Raw genomic sequence first — 26,516 nt, 5'->3', positions numbered from 1 at the left:
GTGACAGATGGTTACTAGACTTCTCGTGGTGATCATTTCGTAATGTATATAAATGTCAAATCACTATGTTGTACACCTGACACTAACATAATATTGTATGTGAGCTAAACTTCAATTTAAAAAAAGTAAGACTTCTTTAGAGCAGAAGTGCTAATATAACTCATTAAATCTGTTTCTTTCTTCTTTATCTTTATCTTTCAGATATAAGAATATTTTTATCTCTCTTTCCTTCTGCCTCTCTTGTGTTGCCTGTTGGCGATGTTGCATCCTTTGCAATCCGTGGTTGTGAGGAAATTCTCTTCTGGCACTCAGATCTCTGCTTTCAACCACTCTTTGCTTTATTATTCATGAAGAGAACTACAAGTGGATTACTCTGTTAGTTAATTTTTAGGCAAATAGATTCGGATTTGTGGGTTCTGTTCTTTGAATGGTCATGCATGACCATCCTTCCCACATGCATAAGTCACATATAAATAGACAAAGTAGATAGTTTTTCTTCTCCCTCGTTAAATATCCAAAGATTCTACAAAGAAAAAGCATCTTCCTGTAGAATTTATGATGTGCTGGTGAAAGACAATGGAAATTAAAGTTTGAGTGGAAATTGCATTCTTGTTGCAACTGTTTAATTGCAACAAAGTTTAATAACATGCAAATTGCATATTTTATAAAATTGCAAAGTTTAATATCATGTATACATGGGAGAACCCCAGGAAAACTGAGTAACTTGCCAGAATGGCCAAAACCACCACCTTAAATACCATCTTCAGCTAAAGACAGAGGATGTTGGGGGTAGTGGTTTGGGACTTTAGAGGGAGGAAGGCAATTTACATGGAGATGGAAATGCAGATGTTTGATAAATAAGTGTTTGCTGATCCATCTATAGACAATGTGACCTGAGAGACAGAACTTTGATAAAAATGGGCTTGCTATCATACCTCATTTGTATTATACTATAGCTATTTTATGGTAGTACCTCCTTCCTGGAACAGGCCTTCTGTCTTCAATTCTTTTAGGCAGTTAGGGAGACGGTCGAAGTTTCTTTCAGAGTCTTTGTCCTTAAAAATAATCAAGCCAAAGAGACTCTTTGGGGTGGCAAGTTCTGATCCCCTACACTACCACTGTTTGGATGGAGTAGTGAGAAATCATATATTAATTTTCCTTGGAATCTTTCCCATCCTGATATCTCTTGTATTCACATAATTGTAGGTTCCCTAAGGCCAGAGCTTGCTCTGAATCAAATCTAAGGACCCTGAAGCCCCTGGTTCTTAGGAGGTGATCACTCTTTAAGCATCAGAAAGTTCTTGGAGTTAATAATAATCCCTAATTAATTCTCAGTAGCCAAAGCTCTTTTGATATCATCAAATCAACTGCCTTTAATGAGTACTATTCTCTTCTTTCCTTCCTGATAGCCCTGATCAGCCCTTACTCTTCTACTTAACCGTGCTAAGTAAGCATGAAAACCAAAATAATAATAATAATAAACCACTTAGCCTCCTGAAAGATGATTGTCACTCCCTTTCTCAATTTGATTTCCATTTTCCTTGCTGTCTGCCCCTTACTTCAGTATGGCCACTTTAAGAAGCTTCTTCTCTCTGAAATAGGAAATGCCTATTACCAGCAGGGTGTAATGAAACTTAAAGAGCCTTTTGTCTGCCCTGGTGTTAGGGCAGCCTGTCAGCTAGAGCTCTTTAAAGTCTAAATGCCCCCCAGCAGGGGCTCAGTAGCTCCTGCCTCAGTAACAGCTGTTCCTGGGTCTCTGTCTTAAAATCAGAGCTATCAGGTAGGAAGGAAGAGAATAGCACTTATTAAAGGCAGTTGATTTGATGATATCAAAAGAGCTTTGACTACTGAGAATTAATTAGGGATTATTATTAACTCAGGCCACTATCAAAGGCCTGCTTCTTGGCCATTCTTTTTTTAATCTCAGCTGTGGTTGAGGTTCTACTCTGCAGGACTCACATCACAAACCCACTTAACTAAACCATGGGTTTTACCCCTGATTTTTAGATGTTAAAAGTTGTTTCCTGTATGTCAATTATCATTTCTTCACATGGAGTTGGAAGGGATCTTGGAAGTCACTGTCACTTGGGATTCTTTCTGTTACCAAAAAGAGAGAAAACGCAAAATGAACTGGCTTAAGAAAAGAGGTCTTTTAGTAGTTAGTATAAGTGAAAACTTCAAGCGTATGGTAGCCCAAATGACATCACCAGGATCCACTTCTCAATCTATTTTCTCCTGGTTGGCTCCATTCCTAGGGTTTGATTGATCCCCCTCCTGCCTTGCAGCTTCAGAATCACATTGTCGCACTTGTCTCACAGAAAAGATAGTCTATGTCCCTGATAGCTCAACAGAAAATCCTGACATTGAGTCTTTTAGCATTCTTTGGTCTGACTTAGGTCCTGTCTCCTCCATCCCTGAACCAGTCCTTGTGGGCAGAGGAATTAAATCCACTCTTTGGCTTAGTGTAAGTTTTTTGTTCTGTCCGTGGAATGTTAGAGTGGAGTTGACATCATCCAAAGCAAATGGGCTGAGAGCAAGGCTCAGAATGTTGGTTCAACTAAAGAAAAATTGAAGTTCCCTTAGCACAACATAGGGCAGTAGACATTGGGCACCCAGAATAGCAAATGTCCACCAGAGAGCTCATCTCCAACCTCCCACCCAATGCAAACTTCTCTTTCTTTACAAAATCTTCCACAGGAGCCTGCCCGGTGGCGCAGTGGTTAAGTTCGCGCATTCCTCTTCGGCAGCCCAGGGTTCGCCAGTTTGGATTCCGGGTACAGACATGGCATCACTTGGCAAGCCATGCTGTGGCAGGTGTCCCACATATAAAGTAGAGGAAGATGGACAGGATGTTAGCTCAGGGCCAGTCTTCCTCAGCAAAAAGAGGAGGATTGGCAGATGTTAGCTGAGGGCTGATCTTCCTCAAAAAAAATTTTTTAAAAAAATCTTCCACAGTCATCCAATGCTTGAACTCTTTCCGTGCCAAGAAATTCCCTAGATATGAGACATACTTTCTAATTATGGGACTCATCTAGAAGTTATAAAGTTCTTAATTATGTTAAACTCAAATCTGAGTCCTATAACTCCAGCTTCATGACAGCCTAATGCAGGATGAATTCATTCCCATTTATCCATGTCAATTATTTGCATATTTGAAGAAACTGTTATCTTCTCCAGACCAAATATCCCCCAGGCCCTCAACCAGTCTTCATGCTGACATGATTCTTTCATCTGAAGGTGCTCTGGTTTCTCAGCTCTTTAAAGTGTTTGGTTGAGAAGTGGCCACAGCACCTAATGTATTATCTGACCAGCAATGCAGTTACTGTATTTGATGTGTATTTTAGGTATCTGTCAATATAAAAAGGTTGTATTCACTTTTCTTCAACAGCCTTGTGTTGAATTTATAATCTACTAAGATCTCCAAATGTATTTCGTAAAATTGTGCTCAATTTTTTACTGGAAATTTGTACTTATGCAGTGTTTTTAAAATATTGAATTCAGGATTTTATTCCAATGACATTTCACTTCATTAGATTTAGCCTTGCTTCAATTTACAGACATTATTTTATTCTTAATTAAGCAGAGAATATGCTGTCCTTCCCAGCCACGTCTTAAGTCTGTTTGGTGAGCATGCTTTTCATATCTTCATAAATGTTTATAAAATTTTAGTAGTTGAATAGTTGGTTTAGCAAGTTTTGTTCTTAAAGATGTGGTCTTCTGGGAACCTTGTCCCACCTATTCGCCAAAGAGCTCACAAACTGTCTCTTCATCAATGCTGTATGGAATTTTGCCAAGATCTCTTGTTTCAGAAACCTGTCTGCTTCCTAACTTTCAGAAAAATCAGTTTCAGAATTGCCTCACTAATTTTCCAGAGTCTCAGTTAAGATATCAGCTCGAGGTTCTGCTTCTACATCTGCAACTTCTTTCATACCTTAAGAGTTAATTGGGCCTGGAAAACAGAACTCAAGGTGACTGAGTGGCACCTTAGTACCTTCATATCTGAGACAACAGTGTAAGGAGTTCTAGAAAAAGAATGTTGCCATATTCTGCCTTTCTCTCTCCTGTTGCCATTTGCCGTTTTACTTGAGCCATTTTCTTCCAGTTTTCTGTTACTTTCTCTAATTTTTCTTGGTTATCTGACTATTTTTCCATCTCATCTACATATCCAAGTAAATTTGATAACTGGCAAAGAGATTCTCCAGTCTAGTGAGGTCAGTCTTTGTAAGAGAAAACCACATTTTCAAAGACAGGGGACCTGGATTTGAATCTTGGTTACCATTTCCCAGCTTTGAGACCTGCATCAAGACATTTGAACTCTCTAACTCTCAATACCCTAGTCCAAAAAATGAGGGCTTTAATAAGTGCCTCATTCTGTTGAGTAACAAAAGGCACTTTGTTAAGTGACTTGTCCCCAGGGGCCTCGGGGCCCGAACAGAGCCGGTTGTGTCATACCTGGTTCTTTGTTCTTTTCATCCCTATTTGTGATGTCTCTGATGCTAGGTCTATCAGGGCCGTAAATAGTCATGCTGGTTTCTTTGACTGCCCACCTCTTTTCCTCCTCACAGGGATTTTTTGGAATGTGTATATATATTCAGAAGTGTTTTCAACATAGTATTAAATTATATCCCATTTAAAGTCTCTGGCCTTTGTATGATATGTCTTTGCTTTCCTAACATTGAGGGTACATGTCCACTTATTTTCTCACTTGAAAACCTATGGTTCCTTCTCCAGCTTCTTAATTTGTATAATTAGAGAATTATATTTTACTTCTTTCTTCAGTTGCTGTTATTTATTTTGCATTCCCTTAATTTTGATTGATGGCCCAGAAGTTTATTTTCTCCTTACTCTAGTTCTTTTTGTTTGTGTGAGTATAGCAAAGCGTTTCTTCTCAGCCTTATCTAAACTGTTTGATTAGCTGCTAATGTGCAAAATCATTAATGGGGCATTCAAACTGCTAAAATAAAGAACTGATGAATTCCGGCCCACAGGCTGCTGTTCAGCCTTTTCGGCTGAGTGCTTTTTCAGAGAAGCAAACAAAAATCAGCAGAGCTCCAGGCACTGTGTGAAATGTGCAGGGGATTATTATATCCTGTAAAAAGGTAAATGTGGTTGAAATAAAGACCTCTCCACAGCGTAAAATGTGGGGTAGCTGCTTTAGAACGCTGCATAGACAGTTTGCTATAGCAACGATGTATCCAGCTCTGTAATCTGACATCCATTTGTGAACTGTTCAAGGGTTACCTTTTTTGAATTATAAGAGAGTTTATAAACTACTTTATTTCACAGATTTAATGTGTGTCTGTGTGTGATTTTCCCATTTAAGAAAAAGACATCAATTTCTTTTATTACTTGCTGCGTGTAACTACCAGCGGCCAGCTGTTCATTGCCTGAAGCTCCAGCTATCCCAAGTGGAAGGATTAGGACTGGGTCCACCAATCAATTGAATGATCGAATATCCCTTGATGCTGTCAGTTTAAACATATAGATGTCTATTAAAGGGTATCACAAAAGATTTTCAGTGAAATAGTTGGGCCTATTTTGTTGTAGTTAATTCCTTTTAAAGCTATAATCTTCCAAAGAATTCTATTATTTTATTATTTGTTATTTATGTTATTGAAGTAAATTAATATGTTTAAATAATGCTAATATAAGTAGAGTGTCATCTTTGGTTTTTGTTTTTTTATGTTTTGTTTACTTTGTGTTATTTTTTTCTTCTTTGTTTTGAGAGGTGGTGGTTAAATGAACAGATTCTCTATAATCATTAAATTCAAGAACTTGCCTAATCACTGAGATCCTTAATGGATACAGACGAAGTGTAGGAATACTATGAATAATAATCATAAAGCTGTAAAGATAGGAAAAGTTGCTGATCTTAAGCATCAAATAAAATGCCCTCTGTACACACTAATGACATGAGGGTAATTTGTGATAGCAAAAAACCCTAAAAGAAACCAAAATTATTGGTCGTTACATTGTAATAAGATACTGAGAGAGAGAGCTTGATAAGTTGAGAGATCTGATATTTTCTAAGTATCCAATTTTTTATTGTAAAAATCTGATTTATTCACTCTGTAGCTTATTTAGTTTTGTTACGTATTTTCCTCTTCATTCCTTCAGTTTCTATTTCACAATTTACTGTAATACCACCAAAAGGTGGATAATAAAATAAAAGAGGATGATGCTCAAATTAGTTTTTTTTACTATTTATTACCACCACTAGAAACTTGACATTTCTAAATTGTAAGTATAGACACCCACACACAAATTGTGTTTGTGACAGTAAAGCATCAGCTGCTTGATGCATTTTTTTCTACATTTGTGGGCAGTGCAGAACAGTACCATTGATAAAGGATGTTTTTCCCTTACCTGCTCATCAGCTGCAACATTTTCATTCGACCTGACTGGCGTAAGGACTGTGGGTCTGGCTTGTTTATATTTCTTCCTTAAGGGAGCTTGTTTTCTTGGAAGCCAAGACCAACATTTCAGGTCCTGGACCCTGAACTTTCATGGCTGCCAGTGAGTAATTTAAGTTAGAGTTTACATTTTGAAATATTCCAATATCTGGAGAAATAAGCTGAAGCTATAAAAAACATGCTTTAAGTTTATAGGAGTTCAATGTATGCTTCTGGTGCGGTGGATGGGATCGCCTTTCTACTTTCTCCCCATCAATAAGTCATAAGAATGTATTTCCTAAAATAGTCGGACCAGAGATTTAGGGCTGATGGAGATTATTTAAGTGAATGACAAGACAAACCAAAGGGGCAGTTATCTTACAGAATTACTCCAACCCATTTCTTGGGAAAATCATGAGCAAGTAAATATTCCAGGCTTCCTGTATGGTTTGTCATTTTGCAAATAAGAGGAGATGTGGAGTTAGGTGTGCTGAGGTCTGATAGGCTCCAGTTTTATCAGGATATATGATTGGACTGCCACTAGCGTTAGCTGTCAATGGTGAATCAGAACATTATCTACATATGAAGTGGAAAGCACTTGGTAAGTGATGAGGATTTAGTAACTTTCCATATTACTAACTCCTAGGTAGGGGTGGAGTAGAGAAGTAATGTACTAGTATATTCCATGCCCAAGCAAATAAACTGCAAGAATAAATGAAAATTTTAGGAAATACAAAAGGGAAAGGGAAATCTAAATCTGATCAGTGGATTATATTAACATCAACATCCTGGATATAATATTGTACTATAGTTGTGCAAAGTGCTATCAGTGAGGAAACTGGGTAAAGTGTACATGGAATCTCTCCATGTTATTTCTTGCAACTGCATGTGAATCTACAATTATCTCAAAATTTCAACTGAAAAAAAAGAGAAAACAGATTTTAACTCCTTACGGTCAAGGAAAGCATTATTCTCACATTATTTAGATTGCCATTACAAAGCACTGAAATGTTTCTGAATAATGAGGAATATAAGCCTTAAAAGAGATCATAAATGAAGCAACTTCATCCTGTTTCACATGAATGTAGAACTTTTAGCATACTATGAGCCTTAGACATGCTGGACTTATGTTATCCAATATCGCAGACAAGTTAGAAAAAAAACAGAGACCATTCATGGTTGATTCCAATACTCTGTCTTCTAGAAGAATAGTTATGTTTTTAGTACAGAAATTCATATTGAAATAGAGTTTCAGATACAGGGCAAACTCTGGCGTTTCATAGTATTAAGAAAGAGTTACTTCATCTTTGCCCTTTACTCTGATTTAATAAGACCTTGTATATTCTTACATTGTTTCTATCCAATAAAATTTCACATTTCAATTTAATAATCATCCCATGAATGTCATAAAATCTGCTTTGTTAGTGACGTTACTTCCATTTCATAAACTTATGTATTTTGTTTCTAGGTACTGCTGTGTGGTTTTAACTACACATAATGGCATATGTAAAGTATTACTTAAGTTTTAGCTTACAAGCTGAATCAATATTTTGTATTCAATTGAGTGCGTCATTAATAAGAACTACTTCAGGGACTTATTGTTATCTTTCAGGAAAAATATACCCCGAAGACTGTAAAGTCAAGAAGCGCAAGTAATTGTGTGATATATATTTTTAATGGCAAGAAAATGTAATTTTGAAATCTTTTTTTCTCCTAGTGGTACTCTACATAAGTTCCATAAAAATATCAACCAATTAATCAATAAGTGTATGACAGATTTGAGCAATCTGTCGCCTGTCTAGATTGCAAATATATCTCCATAAATATTTAATGTTATTCAGATTCTTCTTTTGCTTATACGGTTGAACTACAAAATATTAATAGATTGTTTTCACATCCTTGTCTGATTCTGTAAAGGAAATTCTATTTTACAGAAATATTCGTTGATCATCCATTGACTTCTTCTGGCAAAATATATATATTTTATGCACACACACATATGGTTCAACTATGTGCTGATCCAGTTCTTTATTTTTGAAAATATAAGTTGGTCTCTTGGTGCTTTGTATATTTACCTCTCTGTTACATCACCTTAGATTAGAAGAATTTATCTTTGTCCTTTATCCTAAATAATTTCCAAACAGGAATTGAAATAAGTACAATGTCTGTGATAGTTGTCAATTTTAGGAAAGATAAAACTAATAATTTAGATAGAAATATAAATGGAAAAAAATACATATATATAAATATATATGTTCATAATATTTTATAATAACCTGCAAGGTACAGAGTTAAAAAGCGGAAATTGCCATATTTGTTTTAGTTTTATATTAATTATCACATAGTTGTCCGTTTTGTACTTATAGAAAAGCTGTTACATGAAAAAGGTTTTATGTCTCAGCATATTTTTGTTTCAAGAATCAGTTATGTTTTATATTTTTGAAATATTTTCAACATTCTGTTCTATATCCTTATAATATGTATTTGCATTTTGTACCTACAGCAAGTACAATAGCAAACATATTTTTGATCACTACCCTTCCTCCTATCATTTACATTTTCCTTATCATTACAGAGGTTAAACAATGTTATGTTTTCTTTTATATTTTAAAAGAAAGTAACTATGGAATTAAAATATTTTGAGGAGCTTTAAAAAAAATTAGTTAGAGAGTTCAGGATAGTGTTTCTCAAACGCTCGTGTGAATGTGAATCACCTGGAGATCTTGTGAAAGTGCAGGTTCAGATCCGGTGGGTCTGAGACCCTGCCTCTCCAGCACTTTTCCTGCTGCTGCTCCGCTGACCGCTCTGAGCAGCACAGTTCTACAGGCCAATGGTGTGTGTGTGATCCAAGACGCTGAACCATCAAGGACAAAGAGTGAAGTCAGATACATCTGAGCTCTTCCCTTGATTCTGTATTTAGAATCTCAAGTGAGTGGTCTGCGTTTCTCAAGTTCATTGGAGTTTCTCATTGGTTTATTTTCTATTTTAATGCATTTTTTTTTTAGCTCTTTTGACAGCAAGTTTGTGTACCAGCAAAGAGGACTCGGGCCAATTGAAGAAGATACTATTCTTGTCATAGATCCAAATAATGCTGCAGTCCTCCAGTCCAGTGGAAAAAATCTGTGAGTTAAATCACTTATATTGTCATTAAGGCTTGTACTACATGTATTGGGTGTAAGGTGTGTCATTGGGTCTGGTCTTAGAAAGAGTGTGTTGTACAGTAGTGGTGGGAAAGCGCAGCTTAAGAAAGCAGGAGACTAATTGGGCCATCCTATCTTTCATTTTCTAAATGGGTGGTTCGAAACCCTGACTGAACAGTAGAATTACCTGGGCAGCTTCAAAAGCATTACATTCAGATTTAGTCTGAGGTGGGGCCCAGGCATCAAAATGGTACTTTAAAGCTGCCCAGGCAATTCTAATAGGTAGTCAAGCTCCAGAGAGTCCCTGCTACATGTAGCTATTGAAGTGCGTTGCTGGTCAGCTAGATCTGAAGATTTAAAAAAAAATTCTTCAGCAGAAAAATTATATAAGCAAACTCATTTAATAGTCATCGTTAAGAAAAAAGGCTTCTCTCTTCCTATCTCAAAGTGAAGACTAAATAAATGCCATTTTTAGCTTTCCTTAGCATGCATAGGTAATTGGGCTTTGAAAGCCACTCATTATTTGGTCTTATTCCTAGATGGCATTTGGCAAAAAAAAAAGTTGGCTGATATTCATGGTCATTGAAAGAACGGGGCACCTGTTTACAGTGTCCTCTACCATTTTAACCTGGCAGCTTCAGAAACTATGCCCTACTCCATCTGCTTAGGCACAGGGACAGCAGCTTCTTTGAAGGGGGGAGGCCGTCGGCTTTGAATGCAGCTGCTTATGGAAATGGTAATACTTAGATTTTTTATAGGATTCTAAGATGGTGAATCAGGAGCCAAATTCTAATACCAGCTCCACCACTCGGTGTGTTTGAACCTGTCTCTTTCGTGCTCTACCCATTAATCAGAAGCATTCCCATTCCAGAAAGGAATTAAAGGGAAAAACAGAGCAACTGCTGCTAAATCAACGTGGCCAACAGTGGGGTGTCGATGTCGAAAGCAAATCATAACCCTCACAGTCAGTCTCCCAAACAGAGATCTAGTTCAGTTAATTAGTCAAGGTCAGGGAGTTACAGTCTTGGCTCCTAGAAAAAAAAAAAAATGTGTGGTGCCAACACCATGTTAAGGCTACAGTCTGACAAACATAGCTTGTGGATTGTCCAGTGTCATTTGACCACACCCACATTAAGTAAGATGTTGTCCCTGTGTCTGTTAAGCCTGTCCAAGTTCCTTAAGCTTGTGAGCCTCTGTCTACATTACTTTACAGTTCTCTTACCCAGAACATTCCAATTGATTTGTTAAATAGATTAACCTTCTGTAATGACTATGCAGCAAACCACTTCACTTTGCTTAGATGAGCACAGCCCATATCTGCTGAAAGTTGTTTTCTTTGGGTTCTACTGTCTTTAGTAGGCACTCTTAAAGCTTTTGAGTCATATATTTAATATTTTATATTAATGCAGCATTACATTACCTTGGAGTATATTTAAACTATTCAAACTACATAAATCCATTTATTTTTCTCTAGGCAATTTGTTTTATGCACATGCACATTCTAAGATGTTAATATTTATGATCTTAGGGCTTGTGTTTAAATTGGTGTTATTTGTGTTGGTTATTCTAAGATACCATACTTTATAATAAATATTTGTAATTTGTATATAGGCTTCATTTGTAGATTTTAAAATGATTAAATACCATGTAAGATTTGTCACAAAGAGGTCTCTCTTATAACAAGTATTTTCATTTGACAGTTCTTTTGATCTTTTCTATAGTAATGCAGGTATACATTTATCAATTTATAAATTTATATTGCCTTTATGGATTAATTAGCCAAAAAATTCCTCTTATTTGTGCTTTGGGAACCAGTATGTAATTAAGACACTTATTTTTATTTTGCAGGTTTTACTTGCCACATGGCTTGAGCGTAGACAAAGATGGAAATTATTGGGTCACAGACGTGGCTCTCCATCAGGTAATCTTCCATTTGGCAGTTATTGAAACAGAATTTTATGGAGTTATGATCTGGAGTTGTCTGGGTCTTTTCCCGTGACCCAGTAAGTTTATAACAAGAAAATGGAGAGGTCACATCTAAAATTTTTGTTTTAGAACCCACTGCTAGGATAGCTACTATGTAAATGATCAAGTTACCCTTCTCCTGTGGGCTGGCAGAAAGCTTAGGGCCAGATGTGAAGCTTTACTCTCACGACCGTAAGGCCCACCACCTCCTTCTTGGCTTTCCGCATTTGCTTTTCTTTCGTTTGTCCCCAGGCCTTAGTTCTATTTTGTCCCTTGTGTTTTATATTTTCTTTCCTAAGCCACCTTAATCTTCTATAAATTGAGGCAAGGTCTCTAGTACATACATGTATATATATAATACATCAAATTTTTGTCCTTTTTAAAAGAAGTTATATTTTAATCACAGAATAGTCATAAGGTCTTTCCCTCAAAAGACAAGTCACATTTAATACTGTTTTATGAATAGGTGGCAAAGAACTAAGAAAAATAGAAAAAAAGAAACTGGAACTCAAAAGACATAGTTACAGAACTCTTCAAACATCATCTCAGTAAACATTTATTGCTCATGTATTATCTGGAGAGCATGGCACTATTAGCTAAGGAAAGACAAAAAGGAAGGGTCGGGGTGGGTAGAACAGGACATCCATGTACTAGTCTCTCTTCACCACTAACTACCTGGACCACATTGAGCAGATCACTTCATCTCTATAGGCCTCACTTATCAAATGAAGGGATCACACCAGATGATTTCTAGAGTCGCAACCCATTCTAAAAAGTATCCTCTTTTAAATACGTTTCTGGGAACTTACTCTAATTGTCTGTGAAAGTGGTCTTAGGCAGGTAGGTGTGTGTCACTATTATTCATGCAAAGTGGGTAAGGCTTTTGTTCCTTTTTAAAAAGGTGTTCAAACTGGATCCAAACAGTAAAGAAGGCCCTCTGTTGATCCTGGGAAGAAGCATGCAACCAGGCAGTGACCAGAATCACTTCTGTCAACCCACCGATGTGGCTGTAGATCCAAACACTGGGACCATCTTTGTATCAGATGGTTACTGCAACAGTCGGATCGTGCAGTTTTCACCAACTGGAAGGTTCATCACACAGTGGGGAGAAGGTACTCAGTAAGACTCTTGATCTCTAATTGTAATTCTTAGCCAGTATCACTAGGACAAGAGAATGGCCACCCCTCACATTCTTGAGGATGTAATTGTCCCCTGCAGTGAGGAAAACAGGGCCTCCGAATGAATCCAGTCGGCTCTTCACACACACACAAACACAGTCTTATGAGAGGGAAAAGAATGCTTCTACCCAAAAAATACTTTATCCACATAGGGAGAAAATCTGCAATGTGTTTATGGGTAAGCGATATTATGGAATAAACATATAAACTGCTTTACCTTATTTTTCCACTGGTTCCAGGTATTTAATCATTTACTATCATGAATTTGAAAAATTAGAAAACGTTAAGAGTGATTTGGGTGATTTTACAAATGGTTTACCTGAGGTTTTTCCTTGTTCTGTAGAGTCTTCTGAGAGCGATCCTAAACCAGGCCAGTTCAGGGTTCCTCACAGCTTGGCCCTTGTGCCTCATTTGGGCCAATTATGTGTGGCCGACCGGGAAAATGGTCGGATCCAGTGTTTTAAAACTGACACCAAAGAATTTGTGCGAGAGATTAAGCATGCATCATTTGGAAGAAATGTATTTGCAATTTCGTATATACCAGGTATTTCATCTTAATTTATTTTTTGTGTTTTGTCATACTATACTCTATCCTTAAAAATTGTCTTATCGTAATATCCTCTTTCTGTGAATTTTTTCTTATTAAAGGGTTAAAGATGCCTTATATATCAGATCTTAAAATATTTTAAAACTGGTACTTCATTGTAAATCATTTTCAACTGAAGTGCCATTGTTCTTTATATATCTTTGAAATAACGAAGAATTTGAAAAGATTTAACAAATGTTTGTGATGAATTAAAAAATTGTTCCCAAACATTGATTTCCATTTTTCCTTAATTATGATCATTTTCTCCAGTTAATAAATGGCTAACATTATGTCTTCACACATCATCAACAGATGGTGTGTGTCTGATAAAATCAGTATTCAAAATACTTCTGCTTCACATTTTTTTAAAAAGTGGTGGCTATTTTTTTTTTTAAAGTAAATATGGAAAGTAAGTAAAGTGTGTGTCTAAATGTCAGGAAGAATGATCAGTTCCAGAAATAAAATCTGGAATTGTTTTTCACATTTTCAGAATAGATTTTCTTGACTTGAAGAAAATCGGAAAAATAATCCAAACTTAAGATCCACTTAATTCACGTTACAAAATAATGGCATAAGATTTCTTTAAATCATGAATACCAAACAACTGAAAATATATTTCTAAAATTTACATATGGTTTTTGCAATACATTTCATTAAATATATCTATACCTTTATTAAAGTAGCATTGTCTATTTATAGTCATCACTATACTATTTGTTTCTTGTTAAAGTTGCATATGGCTACTATCTTCCTAAGTAGCTCCCAGTTTATTTAGGATGTGGAATAAAGGGACTCAGGTGAGTGGATAGGGAGCAAGTTTGGTTCCTCCCAAAATCAGTAAAAAGGTAATAAAAGATTCTCATTAATGTCACTGAAAGAGAAATTCTCATGTTGGTTTTTACCTCATGTTCAAAGAATAAATTTGGCAAGACCGTTTGTTTGATAAAGAAGATGATCGTGTTTGTAACAAATAAAAATAAATCAAACATGAAGAGAAAAACATCAGGAGAGAAGATGAGAGGTTATCTAGTTAAAAACAGAATCTAAACAAAAGACAAAGCGTATTATAACTGGAATTCTCTACAATATTGCAGAATAGTAATTGATGTTGATAGTGTTGTCTTTTTTCTTAGTATGATATGCTAAAGAACCCTATCCTGAAATCCTTAAAGAAAGATACAAAGATCTTCAATACCACTTTAGTGTTGTGTATATTTTATTGTGTTTTAATTCTTTAAGACATAGTATTCAATCATCTGAAGTATTTATTTAACCAAAACATCACAGTTTCCATTATTTTGGATAAACACTACTATACTAAGAAATGTAATTTTACTACAAAGAGAATTCATGGAACTAATATAAAAAAGATGGTCTAAATTTTTTAATTCGTAAAAAATATGTCTTTGATAATCTAAAATGTGCATCTCACATGTTCTAACTTCAGTTGTTTAAAATAAGATCATTCTTCTATTTATACTATAACTTCACTTACTTTCTTTGCATGTTTTTCTCTGATTCTCCTTGTAGCTATAGCAGACATTACATATTTTTTTTAAAGATCTGATACCCCAAAATGATTAGCTTAAATAACCTGACTCTTCCTAACAGCTATTTAAGATGCCTGTGATATCTATCTTTCTATGTCTCTTATTCCTATTGCCTATATCTATATCTATGCATTCCTGATTTCTACTGGCTTCCGAAGTGGAAGGCCTTGCAGCTCCTGGTTTTCCTGTTACAAGGAGACTAGTCCCATAACTTGTTTGCTCTTCATCTTATTACTCAGGAAGAGACATTTGCTAGATAGTTTCTTTTCTACTTTTGTTGTTAGTTGTAGGGACCAGGTCACCCTACATTCACTATCTGTGTGATGTACATGCATATATTTGAAGGCCAGTCTTCTCCATATTTTAAAGAAAGTTTAACTGGATCTGTCGTCACAGGTTTGCTCTTTGCCGTAAATGGGAAGCCTTACTTTGGGGACCAAAAACCAGTACAAGGATTTGTGATGAACTTTTCCAGTGGGGAAATTATAGATGTCTTCAAGCCAGTGCGCAAGGTATTTACCTACATTGCCTAGGTTTACATTTTCGTGAGAATAAAACTAAAATACGAATCTTGGCATTCAATTTGTACTTGAATTTAGAAAAACTTTAAGGAGAAATGACAACTTTCTTAGCTAGGTTGATGGGAGTGCCCTACTCCTATGTTTTATTTAGAATAAATGTCCTTGTCTGTTCCTAAATCAGTTTCTTCCAATGCAAATTAACACTGTATGCAGTTCTAGGGTTCTTAGGAGACTTTGCACACCATAGCAGGTTTAAATTCACTGTAGCTAGAATACCAAAAAAAATGTCTTTTTCTAGTTTCTTCCAACTAGAGAAGATACCACAATATGTTAAACTGTACTTTTATACTTCTCTTAAATCCAACAGAAATCTTGTTTGCTTTTTTTATGCTATGACTACACTGAGCAACAAGACTTGAAAATAGCACTTCCTGGAATTTATTCAAGTCCTAAAGACTTGGTTTAGATGAGAAACTAAAGGCTAGTTTTGGCTTCACAAATGGTTTACCACTGTTTATTTTAACAGTGCTTTTTACAAACACAGTGACTGTGGTTCATATGCTCATAGTCCTTCTGTTTCCTCAATTTACTTTGCCTGAAATATGATTGCCAGAAGGATCAGAATGTTCACATACACTGCCTGAATGTGCTTGTTGTACATCTATTTTGGAAAACTCAGCCTGCTAAAATACTGCAAATAAAATTATTTTTCAAGACATGTAAAGATTTATTGGCTTTACTTGAATCAAAATACAGCTATCATAAGCCACTGAACAAAGTGTATCTCCATACTCTTAACTCATTTATAGTATTCTTTAAGACACCAAATTTGCTAAATTAAAAAAAAACTTTAAAATACCTCATTATTTTAGAAATTAGTCTGTTAGAATACTGACAGCTAGTCTGGGGTTTATCAAAATTCATTCTCAAGGTATTTATTTTACCTCGAGTATGTTAGGTACTAAGGATGTAATGAACAGAACAAGACAAAGCCTCTTCCTCAGTTGAGTTTTAGCAAAAGTTACAGGATCTGAGTTGGACCAACTGAATTTGAACTAAAGATTCCAACACAAATTCCTTTGCTTGAGTTTCTATTCATATAAAACAAATAGGACTTTTCACAGAAGTATTTCACCTGAAAAGCAATAAGCAATCAAATATCAAATCATAGTAGCCCTTCAGAAAGAAGTTATTACATTGATCATATATATTTTACTTCAGTAGTGTTTCAGATCCTTATTGATTAGCTGATCTTCGTTGTTTTTGCGCCTTTGAGCGAACCTCTTCCTGTCTGTTGATAAAGAAAATGAGGTACTTAACCATCGTTCGGGTCTTCACTTTTATTAGTGCCGTGTTTGCCTTGGTTGTTCTTTTAATAATAACATACTGTGTCAATCAGGATATTAACTTTTAATTCAAATATGCATCTAGAAATCAAAACTAAGTGCTAAGCAAGAGGCTAGATTCTAAATGAGCCTTTCTCTCATGAAAATATGAACAGCCCTGAATTAAAATTTCAGAAAGCATTATGCCTAAATATCAGCATTCGTCCGACATTCAGCAATGAATGAGTCACAATATATGGGTCAATGCAGCAAACTGGAAAAGAGAGTCTAACTCAGGATGAACTTTGCTTTTCCTGTCAATAAATAAGACTTGGTATTACACCAAAACATAAGGGTTTGTTCTGTGTTGACTCAGTATACTGAAATCAGTTTATGAATCTCTCAGAATTTTCATTTAATTAGATTATCGTCATGAAGATTAAGTTTGAGTGAAGAAAATAATATGATGTGTTGACTTCTATATAAGAAGCAATTCTTCTTCTAAGTCAAATGTCAAGTTTTACATAATGTGTCTATGCCTCTGTTTGTGCCTGTCCACTAGTTATCTCCTCATATAGTTCAGTTCTCCCTCTTCTGTTAGATTCTTTAGACGTTTTTATGTCAGAATGTATGAGCTCCATCTTCATGTCTGTGCAGGGAAGCTGAGATATAGGACAATAAAGAAGATGGTTCTATCAGATGGTGTCAAAAAGCTGTGAGGGCAAAAGATGCACAGTTGAACCCCAAAGTTCTTCCCCCATAATCACAGGAAAAACTCAGAGTCCTTATCGTCTGCTCTCACACACACCCTTCAGGCTGGCATTTTTTGTCTTCTGTCTTCTGCAAGGCAGCTCATGTGGAAAAAGAAGGAAATGATCCCCATCCTTCCACACGAAAAAAAAAAAAAGAAAGAAAAGAACAGTAAGCCCAGATTCGTGTTGTTTCTCCAGCTTTAAAGATGGAGATTAAAATGGAAATATTTGACAATATTTGAGCTGAAATGTTCACATAAGTTAAATTACTTATCCAAAGCTACCCAGGTCTTTCTAACTATAAAATGTGTGTAGCCTTTTAATCCCCTGAGGTACACATTGGTACGCCAAAGGATATTTTAAGCCACAACATAAACTTGGTGCAACTTCTTAAAGAACTATTTACTTAATATTAAGTAAGTTCAAACATGATTTTGTGTTAAAGTAAACATAGTTATGATACGGAGAACACAAATTCCTTATGAATTTCGAAGACAAAATTAGAAAATTTTGAGGGCAGGTTGCTCTGGGCTATGTCACCAAATGCCCCAGGAGGATGCCATCGTTCTTCTTTCTTGTCACTTTTATTTTTCTGGGGAGGGGTACCTCAAGAAAAGAGTTTGCAAAGCCTGGATTAGAAGTTCTTTCAATCTGTTCAACTCTGAAACCCCAAAGCTTGCAACAGAATTTTCTATTTCAAATGACAAAGCAGTAGAATAGTTCATTAAAAAGACTACAGTTGGGTGCCTCTGATTGCAGTAGGAAAGGAGGTCCCAAAGTCCCATCCTCTGAGCCTCCGCCTGAACCCTTCCGATGGCCCCAAAGTATTTCCAACAGAACCATTGTCTCCCTGGATCAGTTTGAGGACCACGGATAGAGGTTTATCGCTATTGTAGCCTTGAATTGATGATATAGTGTGATTTATTTAAAGCAAAGTCCTTACCTCATGAAGAGTTCACACATTCCTCCCTCACCTTTATCCCCCCACCTTTTATAATATTTTTCCTATCAGAAAATATGAAGCACTTTACAACCATATGTTTTACTAAGCAGTTTCCAAGAACATTTTGGTATAGAAGAGGAGCTGCCTGTAATTTGCAAGTCTGTTGCCACCCATTAGCTGAACCCCAAATAAATATGAACATTTAATGACAGGCTTGTGAGATTTCAACAAGGCAACATTTTGATTTCTGGCCCTCTGTCCTTGTCCTGCACATGTGTCACAGCTCATTTGAGACTATGAAGGAATGAGCCTCCTTGGCAAGGCTGTCTCATTTTTCTTTTCGATGTGAAAAATTGTTGCTGCTTTTGAAAGCGTGATAGTATCTCCAAGCATGGATTGTGCCCCTCCTAACGGGGGCTAAGAACAGTAGTTTGCCTCATTAGCGCCCTTTGTACTCAGCAAACCGGAGTGGGCAGATGCTGGCTGATAAGCCCACAGTCGGGATAATGCTCCTGTTCATACTCAGTGGTCATATTTTTGAGAACTGTGTATTCAGGCAGCCCTGCTGGCCTCGAAGATGAAAACATCATCCACGTCCTGCCAACTGGCAGGCACGAGGCACCTATGGAGGCTCCAGTAGACAGATTGAAATGGCAGCAGCACAGCATTTTAAGGCTGCTCTTCCAGGAGCTAGCTTGGTGACCATGAGAAAGTCACATAAAGTACACCCCTATCTCCTGTGTCCTCGTGACTGAGATGGTGATGATTTGAAATGGAAGCATGTCATGAAGAAAGACAGTCAGAAACACCAAGTGTCTAAGTAGGTACAAAACCTGAGGAAGTACTTGGAGGTAACGCTCAATTTGTTTCCTTTGCTTACGGAAAATATTGCAAACACTGGGCTTCAGAGTATTAAACCCCACGTTGCTGCATATCTGCTAGGATGCATTTTGGAAATAATCTAAATGCTGGGAATCTTCGAAATGACTCCTCTTATCAGTAATGTACAAATAGTTGTTAAGGTTGCACATGAAGCTTCGTGGGAATAATAACAAAAGTTAACACTCAGTCTTTTTTACTTGTGTAGATTAAAACACAAATTCTATTAAATGTAGTGATTAAAACGTAGAAGAAGCATGAAGGCAAAAGTAAATATAAAGAAATTTAAAACTAAATATAAAGAAATAGGTAGATAATGCAGCCCCAAGAAAATAAGACTGTAAAAAACAAATAATCTACTTGTACATGTTTACCTTTTAGAAGTCTTGAAAGTCAGTGATGAGGGTCCCTTAGCATTTCCCAATGCACAGAATTATGCCTGGCAGAGTGAGTGCCCAGAGAATGACGGCATGATTTTCCTTAGCCTAGAGTTGGTTTGATGGAAATTATTGTTTCTTTGGTGTAATACATATGCTTGTTGCTTTGTGGTGTGCTTTGCTTTGTTTTTCTGCCTTTTCATGAAGAATTCAAATAGAGGCTCCCCTCTAACGTCTGCTTCTCATTTGGGCAGCACTTTGACATGCCTCATGACATTACTGCATCTGAAGACGGGACTGTGTATGTTGGAGATGCTCACACCAACACCGTGTGGAAGTTCACTTCGACTGAAAGTATGCTTTGTACAGTATTTTTGTCTACATTTTTCCTTAGTTTTATTGGTATTAATTTGGGGGATTAAATTAATTTTAGAAGTGGAGAGAAACATCTTCTTTTTTCCTGGCAGTTATCCCCTTGTTTCCACAGATATTCCACAGGAAATTCTTGATGCCTGAAGTAATGTCTACTACATTGAAAGCTGGTGTTAATTCCAACTTAGTTCCAGAGGGAGGAGATGGCTTTGGCAAAGCAGGGGGCTGACTGGTTTCCACATGAGCATCATGCCACATGTGGCTCTTCAGCTCTCAGTAGCTGCTGAGCATCTTCCTGCCAGCTTCTGTGTCAGACACGTGTTATCCCAAACAGGAAGCACTCTGAATTTCCGCTTTAGGCTTCAGCTTGCTCAAAATACTCAACTGCTATTTTCGTGTCACTTGAAAGTATGTCTGGGAACAGAAGAGTTTCTCTGTCAGGATCAAGCCAGCTAATTTGGGGATTTTCTAATGCAATTTGGACATTACTTCTAATTCTTAAAAAGTATACTAACCTAGCCTCTGATAACATACTAAAAACGTAAGTTTTGGGCCAGCCCTGGTGGCCTAGTGGTTAGTTCAGTGTGTTCCGCTTCAGCAGCCCAGGTTTGGTTCCCGAGTGTGGACCTACACCACTTGTCTGTCAGTGGCCATGCTGTGGTGGCAGCTCACATACAAAAAGAGGAAGATTGACAACAGATGTTATCTCAGGGCTAATCTTCCTCAGCAAATGGAAAAAAAGTAAGTTTTCTAAGTTGAAGAGCAGTGAGTGCTTAGTAGGCCACAAACCACAATGTCCAGAGAGGCTTTGAAAATATGGCAGGCTCTATAGGAGAAGACACAGTTAAAGAAAAGAGTTCAGGATGATAAATTTGAGCTGCAGTAAGCCATTTTAGATAGAGAAATAATAAGGACATATGGACTTGAGGAAGATAAGAAATGTTAATTGTAACAAGGAAAAATGCAAATTACCGCAAGGGAAAAATACAAATTATAACAAAGAAAAGTGAAATCAAGAGTTCAAAAACTTTAATCAGATGCCATACAGGTCTTGGAGCCCAAGTATTTGATAATTGCTATCTTCAGAATTGTCCTTTGAGTATCTTTTGCTCTTTTGTAATAAAGACCCAGCGCAATCGTGGGCTATTCTACTCCAGCAGTAACTTCGCATGCCTCTTGCAAGCGTGGCTCCCCCACAAAGAGGAACCAGTAGGTGTGGGCAGACAGGAAAGCAAAGAGAGAGATGGATAATTCCCAACTGGATGACTAAACCCAGGCTTTCAGAATAAAAAAATGAATAAGTACATTTCAAGATGGAAAAGATTTCAGAAATCTAGCCAATTTATTCATTTTGCAGATAGGAATATAATACTTGAACTCATTAAGATTCCAGTCTGAGGCTCTTTATACCACCCTAGTGGTTGGTACTCAACAGAGATGGATATCTGAGTCACCTGGAGAGGATTTTTAAATACATATGGCCAGGCCCCACTCAAGATCTATAGAAAAAGGAAGAATGATAATAAGTATATTTTGGAAAGGCTTCCCAAGAGGTTTGATACATCCCCTGATGACAAGTGCTGTAATATAGCATTCAGCTTCAAAATAGAAAAGTCCTCTGCATAGTCCAGAGTGCAACCAAATAATAAATCTGGAAAATGGTACCTTTGGAACAGTAAGACCACCATCAAAGGCTTAATAAGTGTCCTATGTATTTGCATTCTAGTATTTAACTAATCAGATCCATTTATGTCAACTAGAAGACTATTAATCGAAACATAGTAGAACTGGTAATCAGTCTATGTCCACATGAAAACAGAACTAATTGATATTTCAGAAATAATACAGTATTATGAACTCCACAAGGAAAAGCTCACTCTAAAGATGAAGACCTTTGAAATATTATTAGGGCTTTGTATTAAATTGTTTTCTATTATTGTAATGTATTTGGTAAGTTAAGGAAATATTTTCTACTGAGTAAAGTTAATATCAAAATTAAGTTTTCAAATGTTCTTTTTGGGGATTCTGATTTCCTGTCTCCTTGCTGTGCTATGTTACAGGAGTGGAGCATCGATCAGTTAAAAAGGCTGGCATTGAGGTCCAGGAAATCAAAGGTTGGTCAGATTACTCTTATCACTGAAACCCAAGGCTATTTGTGTTGAGTTCTTTTATGGCTCTTGACTGCACTTAAAAAATTATCAGGCTAAAAATAAAATATAATCTGGTAAATTATCCGTAACTTCTGCTATGTACTGAGCCTTTAAACCTGCATGTTGCCACTGCTTTTTCTGATAAATGGAGTAGTAATAATGAGCTCAAATTCACTGATTTCAAGTGATGGAAAGTGATTGAGGATGTAAGAAATCTATAATGAGTGGGCCAGAGACATTTCAGAGAGGAAAAAAGTCAGTCAGTCACTTTAGGAAGTACATTAACCCCAGGTAAGCAGAAAAATACTGTCTAGCATACTGGAAAAGGCCTTTCTTAATGGTCTCTACTCTAAAGGAGTGAAAAATATCTTTGATGAGTAAATACTATAAGGAACTGAAAAGATTAGCTGCTCCCTAAGCTCCTATCTTTGCACCATTCAACCCTCATCATTTACCGAGGGCCATCTTGTGTAAGGCACTCTAGCAGGTTCAAGGGAAATGAAACTGCTTGACTGCGAGACACTTAGAGCCTATAAGGAGTGTGTGTGTGTACACATACATATCCATACACATATATAGAAATAAGTATATCATTGGTATATATTATAGGAATGGGGAAATGTGTTAGCTACTGAGAAGCAGCCACTGGGTTCATTTGGAATCTCAGTCGGATTATTTTCTCCCTTTCCTAGGATCAGCTTCTATTTGCATATTTTCTGTATCTGCAGACAGATTTTCTACTATCTGCAGAAATATTTCTACTATTTTCTACTATCTGACATGGTCATGTATGGTTAAGAACTCACTAGAAGTGCTCCTAATGTTTAAGTAGCAAAGTGATTCCTTTATTAGTTGCTTTACAAATGATTCACCTAGATACTCACACTTAACCCTAGGCTTACTTGTTTTCCTTTCTCATGAAAGCAGCTGGAAAAAAGATGAAAAGAAGCAAGAACCAAGGGGGAGCTTAGGGAGTTTATGTAGGCAGATAAGAAAATATACCCGGCTCAAGGTTGAAAGGGGTAAGACAATATTATAAAATAAATAAATAGCAATTGTTTGGCATTTGTAGAGATTCTACCCAGGTGACACTACTGAGTGGCATTCATAGCACACTACTATATTGAAGAAGATTCCTGATCCCCTATTTTTCTATCATTGTTATATATAGAATTATTGATAAGTTCTGTTTGTCCTGGAATAAAGATATTGGGAAAGTTATTGTTATTAATAATAGCTGTCACTTATGGAGCACAAACTGTGGCTATACAAAAATTATCACGTTTAATCCTTACGCCAATCAAGTGATAATTACTATTATCCCCATTTTACATATGAGGAATGGAGGATCAGAATTACTACCAAGCCATTACTAGATGGTAAGTGGTAGAGCTGGGTTTTAAACTAAAGTCTGTTTGGTACCAAATCCTGTGCCCCTAACTGCTCTTACTGTACTGCTGAGGGGAGATGAATACCCCCAATTCATTCACCACAAATTCTTCCAAGAACTACAGGTTGGGAATGGTTGTAGTTTAGTCTGAAACCTCTGGGATTTCAACATGAACCATTCTGTTTAAACAGATCCACCAAAAAATTCTAGACTGTACTGGTTGGCCTGTTGAGAACATCCCAACCCCACTGACCTCATCTTGACTGGCCAGTGAAGAATGAACAAGCTTTCCTGTAGGCCATTTCCTTTCTCATCAGTGCACACCACTGAGTCTATTTGGTTGGAAAACCTCCCAACTTTGTGGCAGAACCCAGAAGTTCAAGTAGTAAATTTGATTGAAACATTTTGTCATGACAGTCCCATTTTACTAGTTAGGAATATCCAAACTCACATGAAGTTGTTCTATTCTGCTTTGAACCCATATGACTCCCATTAAACCTTTCTTATTACAAAAAGGAGTATAAATCATGCTGGATCTCCAAGAGTTTATCTTTTGTCAAAACCCAGAAGCTTAATTTAAAGCACTTCTTATCAAAAAAGGAGAGAAACACCATCCCGGCTTTAACAGCCCTGTAGATCAAGTTCATTGTAAATTTCCAATTTCGAGGAACCTCCAATGATACTCATCCACACTGTGAATGATCACATAACAGATCAGTAATAACAGGGTTTCAGAACCAGTGTTGTGTTCTCAGGGAGTTGCAGGGATAAGAGAATTTGTGATAAGAAACTTATGAAAGGGATTTAAATTTTCAAACAAAGTTACCAGGCATAAAACAGATATGCCAATATCCCATCAAAAGCGTAGGGTTCCCCCTTCCCTCACCACTTACAATAAAAGATGATGATGGCGAATCAGTCTCAAGAAAATAAAAAGAAACTCTCGGTGCAGTTAGCGTCTTAGGCCTGACAGAGAACAACACATTGTAGAGGAAGCACGTCGCATTAAAAAAAAAAGTAATCTCATTGGTTCTATATGCACATTTCATGTCTTCTAAAATGTTACATGCTAGAAGCCATCTAAAACCTTCAGCCCTCAGTTCTGTGATGAACTGGGCAATAATCACTGTGTTGCTATTAGAACTATCCCTCCTCTCCTGTCCTAGTAATTCCAATTCCAAATGGTCTCTGGGCTTCTCCCCTTCTGTCAAGGGGAGAGAGATCTGAGCATGCTCGCATGTGTGAGCTCACACAGCAGTGCACCTAGCCTCCCTTTAGAAATGCATTGCTTTAAGGAAGAAGGAAGAAAACTTCTTATACATCAGCTTTTCAAAATTATTTTTACCTCTAACTATCTGTAAAGGTGCCAGAAGAGCTTGTTTGAAGCATTTTTGTTCTAGATGGAATACATCTGGCATCTTATATGGTAGAAGAATGTCATATGGGTATGTCCTATCTTCCAGAAGTCTCGGGTCCTGGCTAATGTTAGAGCTTCTTCACTCCTTCATCAGGGATGCTCCAGATTGCCAGGGTTTTCAGTTAAAGAATTTAGGATAAAAAGTAAAAGTGAGGCCAGCCCTGTTGCCTAGTGGTTAAATTTGGCACACTCTGCTTTGGCGGCCCAGGTTCGGTTCCCGGGCGCAGACCTACACCGCTCATTGGCAGCCATGCTGTGGCAGCAACCCACATACAAAATAGAGGAAGATTGGCACATATGTTAGCTCAGGGAAGATCTTCCTCAGCACAAAAAAAAAAAAAAAAGTAGAAGTGGCAGAATTAGGATTGTTCTTTATGCTTTGAGTGAAATTCTTAGAATCTTAAATGCTAACTATTTTTCAGGCTTTTTATTCCACTTACAAAGGCTCCTGAGAAGAACAACAATTTTGCTTTTTTTTTTAGACTGAGAAATTTAAAATTTTTATCCTCTTTCTTTAAAACGTAGAGCATCTTTTAAAATCTAAACATACTTCAGCTGGTTCCAAAGTTAGAATGTTCAAGTATTTTTAGCAGATGACACTCTGAGTACCAGAAGGGGTGTGGAAATCAAGAATTTCTAAAGCACAATGTGTGTATCTCAGCAAGTTCATTACCTCATTCTCAGCCCACTTTCTATGAATGCTAAACTGATTCTTGTAGTCTATCACCTACTTCATAGTTCTTTCCTTTTAATGGATCCCAGTCCTGGCTCTGTCTTGTGAAGGAAACTAGATATGAGCTGATATAGCCATTGTCTTAGGTGTAGGGAAACCTACTAAATAATGGGTAGAAATTGCTATGTAATTACTCTGGTTATAGTCACCTTCAAATAGAAACAAACCCTTCTTCGAAGGCAACAAGTTCTTGACCACAAATCTACATCTTTGGCCTATATTTTTTTCATTCTTGTCATTTATTTATTATTATTTTCCTGCTTAAATATAGAATGAGCTTAAATACAGAACAGTTTATATACCTTTTATACAGTGATGAAGAAAAAGACAAAACAGCAGTCAGGAAGAGTAAGATCGCACTTATATTCCTCTTGGAAACTGAGACTAAAGGTTAAATTTGAACCATGTAGGTCTCAGAACCAATCCGTTTCCTTCTCTCCCGCTGAAGTTTCAAGAGCCACTCCAATGGGCATAAGAAGACAAATAACGGTCTCCCCTTAACCATAGCCCAGGGAAGGAAATGAAGACCATGGGGCCATCTGTAAAATGGTGATAATAATAGTGCCTACTCATAGGCTTGGTGTGTTGATTAAATGAGATCAATGCTTGAAACAGTGTAAGTGCTCAATAGATATAATTGAGACCATGAAGGAGGCTGGCTCAGAACGTTGAAGCAAAGAGTTCCAAACTTCTAGGCACACAAACACTTCCATTTGTGTGTATTATAAATTGTGTTTACAGTATCTTAAGTAATTTGAGAAATGATTCCTTGGAGATGTGTTCCAGCAAGCTGCTAAGCTGTGTCTACCCACGTTAAACATTAACCGAAGATTTTCCTGATGATGT

General features: G+C 36.8%; 1 protein-coding gene across 13 annotated transcripts in view; it reads left to right on the top strand.

The window, feature by feature from the left end:
- PAM (peptidylglycine alpha-amidating monooxygenase) overlaps window positions 1-26,516 on the top strand; it is a 147,858-nt gene that overhangs the window by 115,350 nt on the left and 5,992 nt on the right. For 12 of the 13 annotated variants that reach the window (XM_046665908.1, XM_046665907.1, XM_046665906.1 and 9 more), the window contains 7 exons: window positions 9,398-9,514; window positions 11,381-11,453; window positions 12,399-12,609; window positions 13,019-13,219; window positions 15,208-15,323; window positions 19,863-19,962; window positions 22,041-22,094. In XM_046665908.1, the coding sequence (XP_046521864.1) occupies window positions 9,398-9,514; window positions 11,381-11,453; window positions 12,399-12,609; window positions 13,019-13,219; window positions 15,208-15,323; window positions 19,863-19,962; window positions 22,041-22,094 (872 nt within the window). Of the gene's footprint in view, window positions 1-9,397; window positions 9,515-11,380; window positions 11,454-12,398; window positions 12,610-13,018; window positions 13,220-15,207; window positions 15,324-19,862; window positions 19,972-22,040; window positions 22,095-26,516 lie in introns of all 13 variants that reach the window. The other variant, XR_006889327.1, reaches the window with a different exon arrangement.

This window comes from Equus quagga, chromosome 7, assembly GCF_021613505.1.
Source record: "Equus quagga isolate Etosha38 chromosome 7, UCLA_HA_Equagga_1.0, whole genome shotgun sequence".
Taxonomy (NCBI): Eukaryota; Metazoa; Chordata; class Mammalia; order Perissodactyla; family Equidae; genus Equus; species Equus quagga.
The sequence above is the reverse complement of the archived record's forward strand: the minus strand, read 5'-3'. Positions and strand labels throughout refer to the sequence as shown.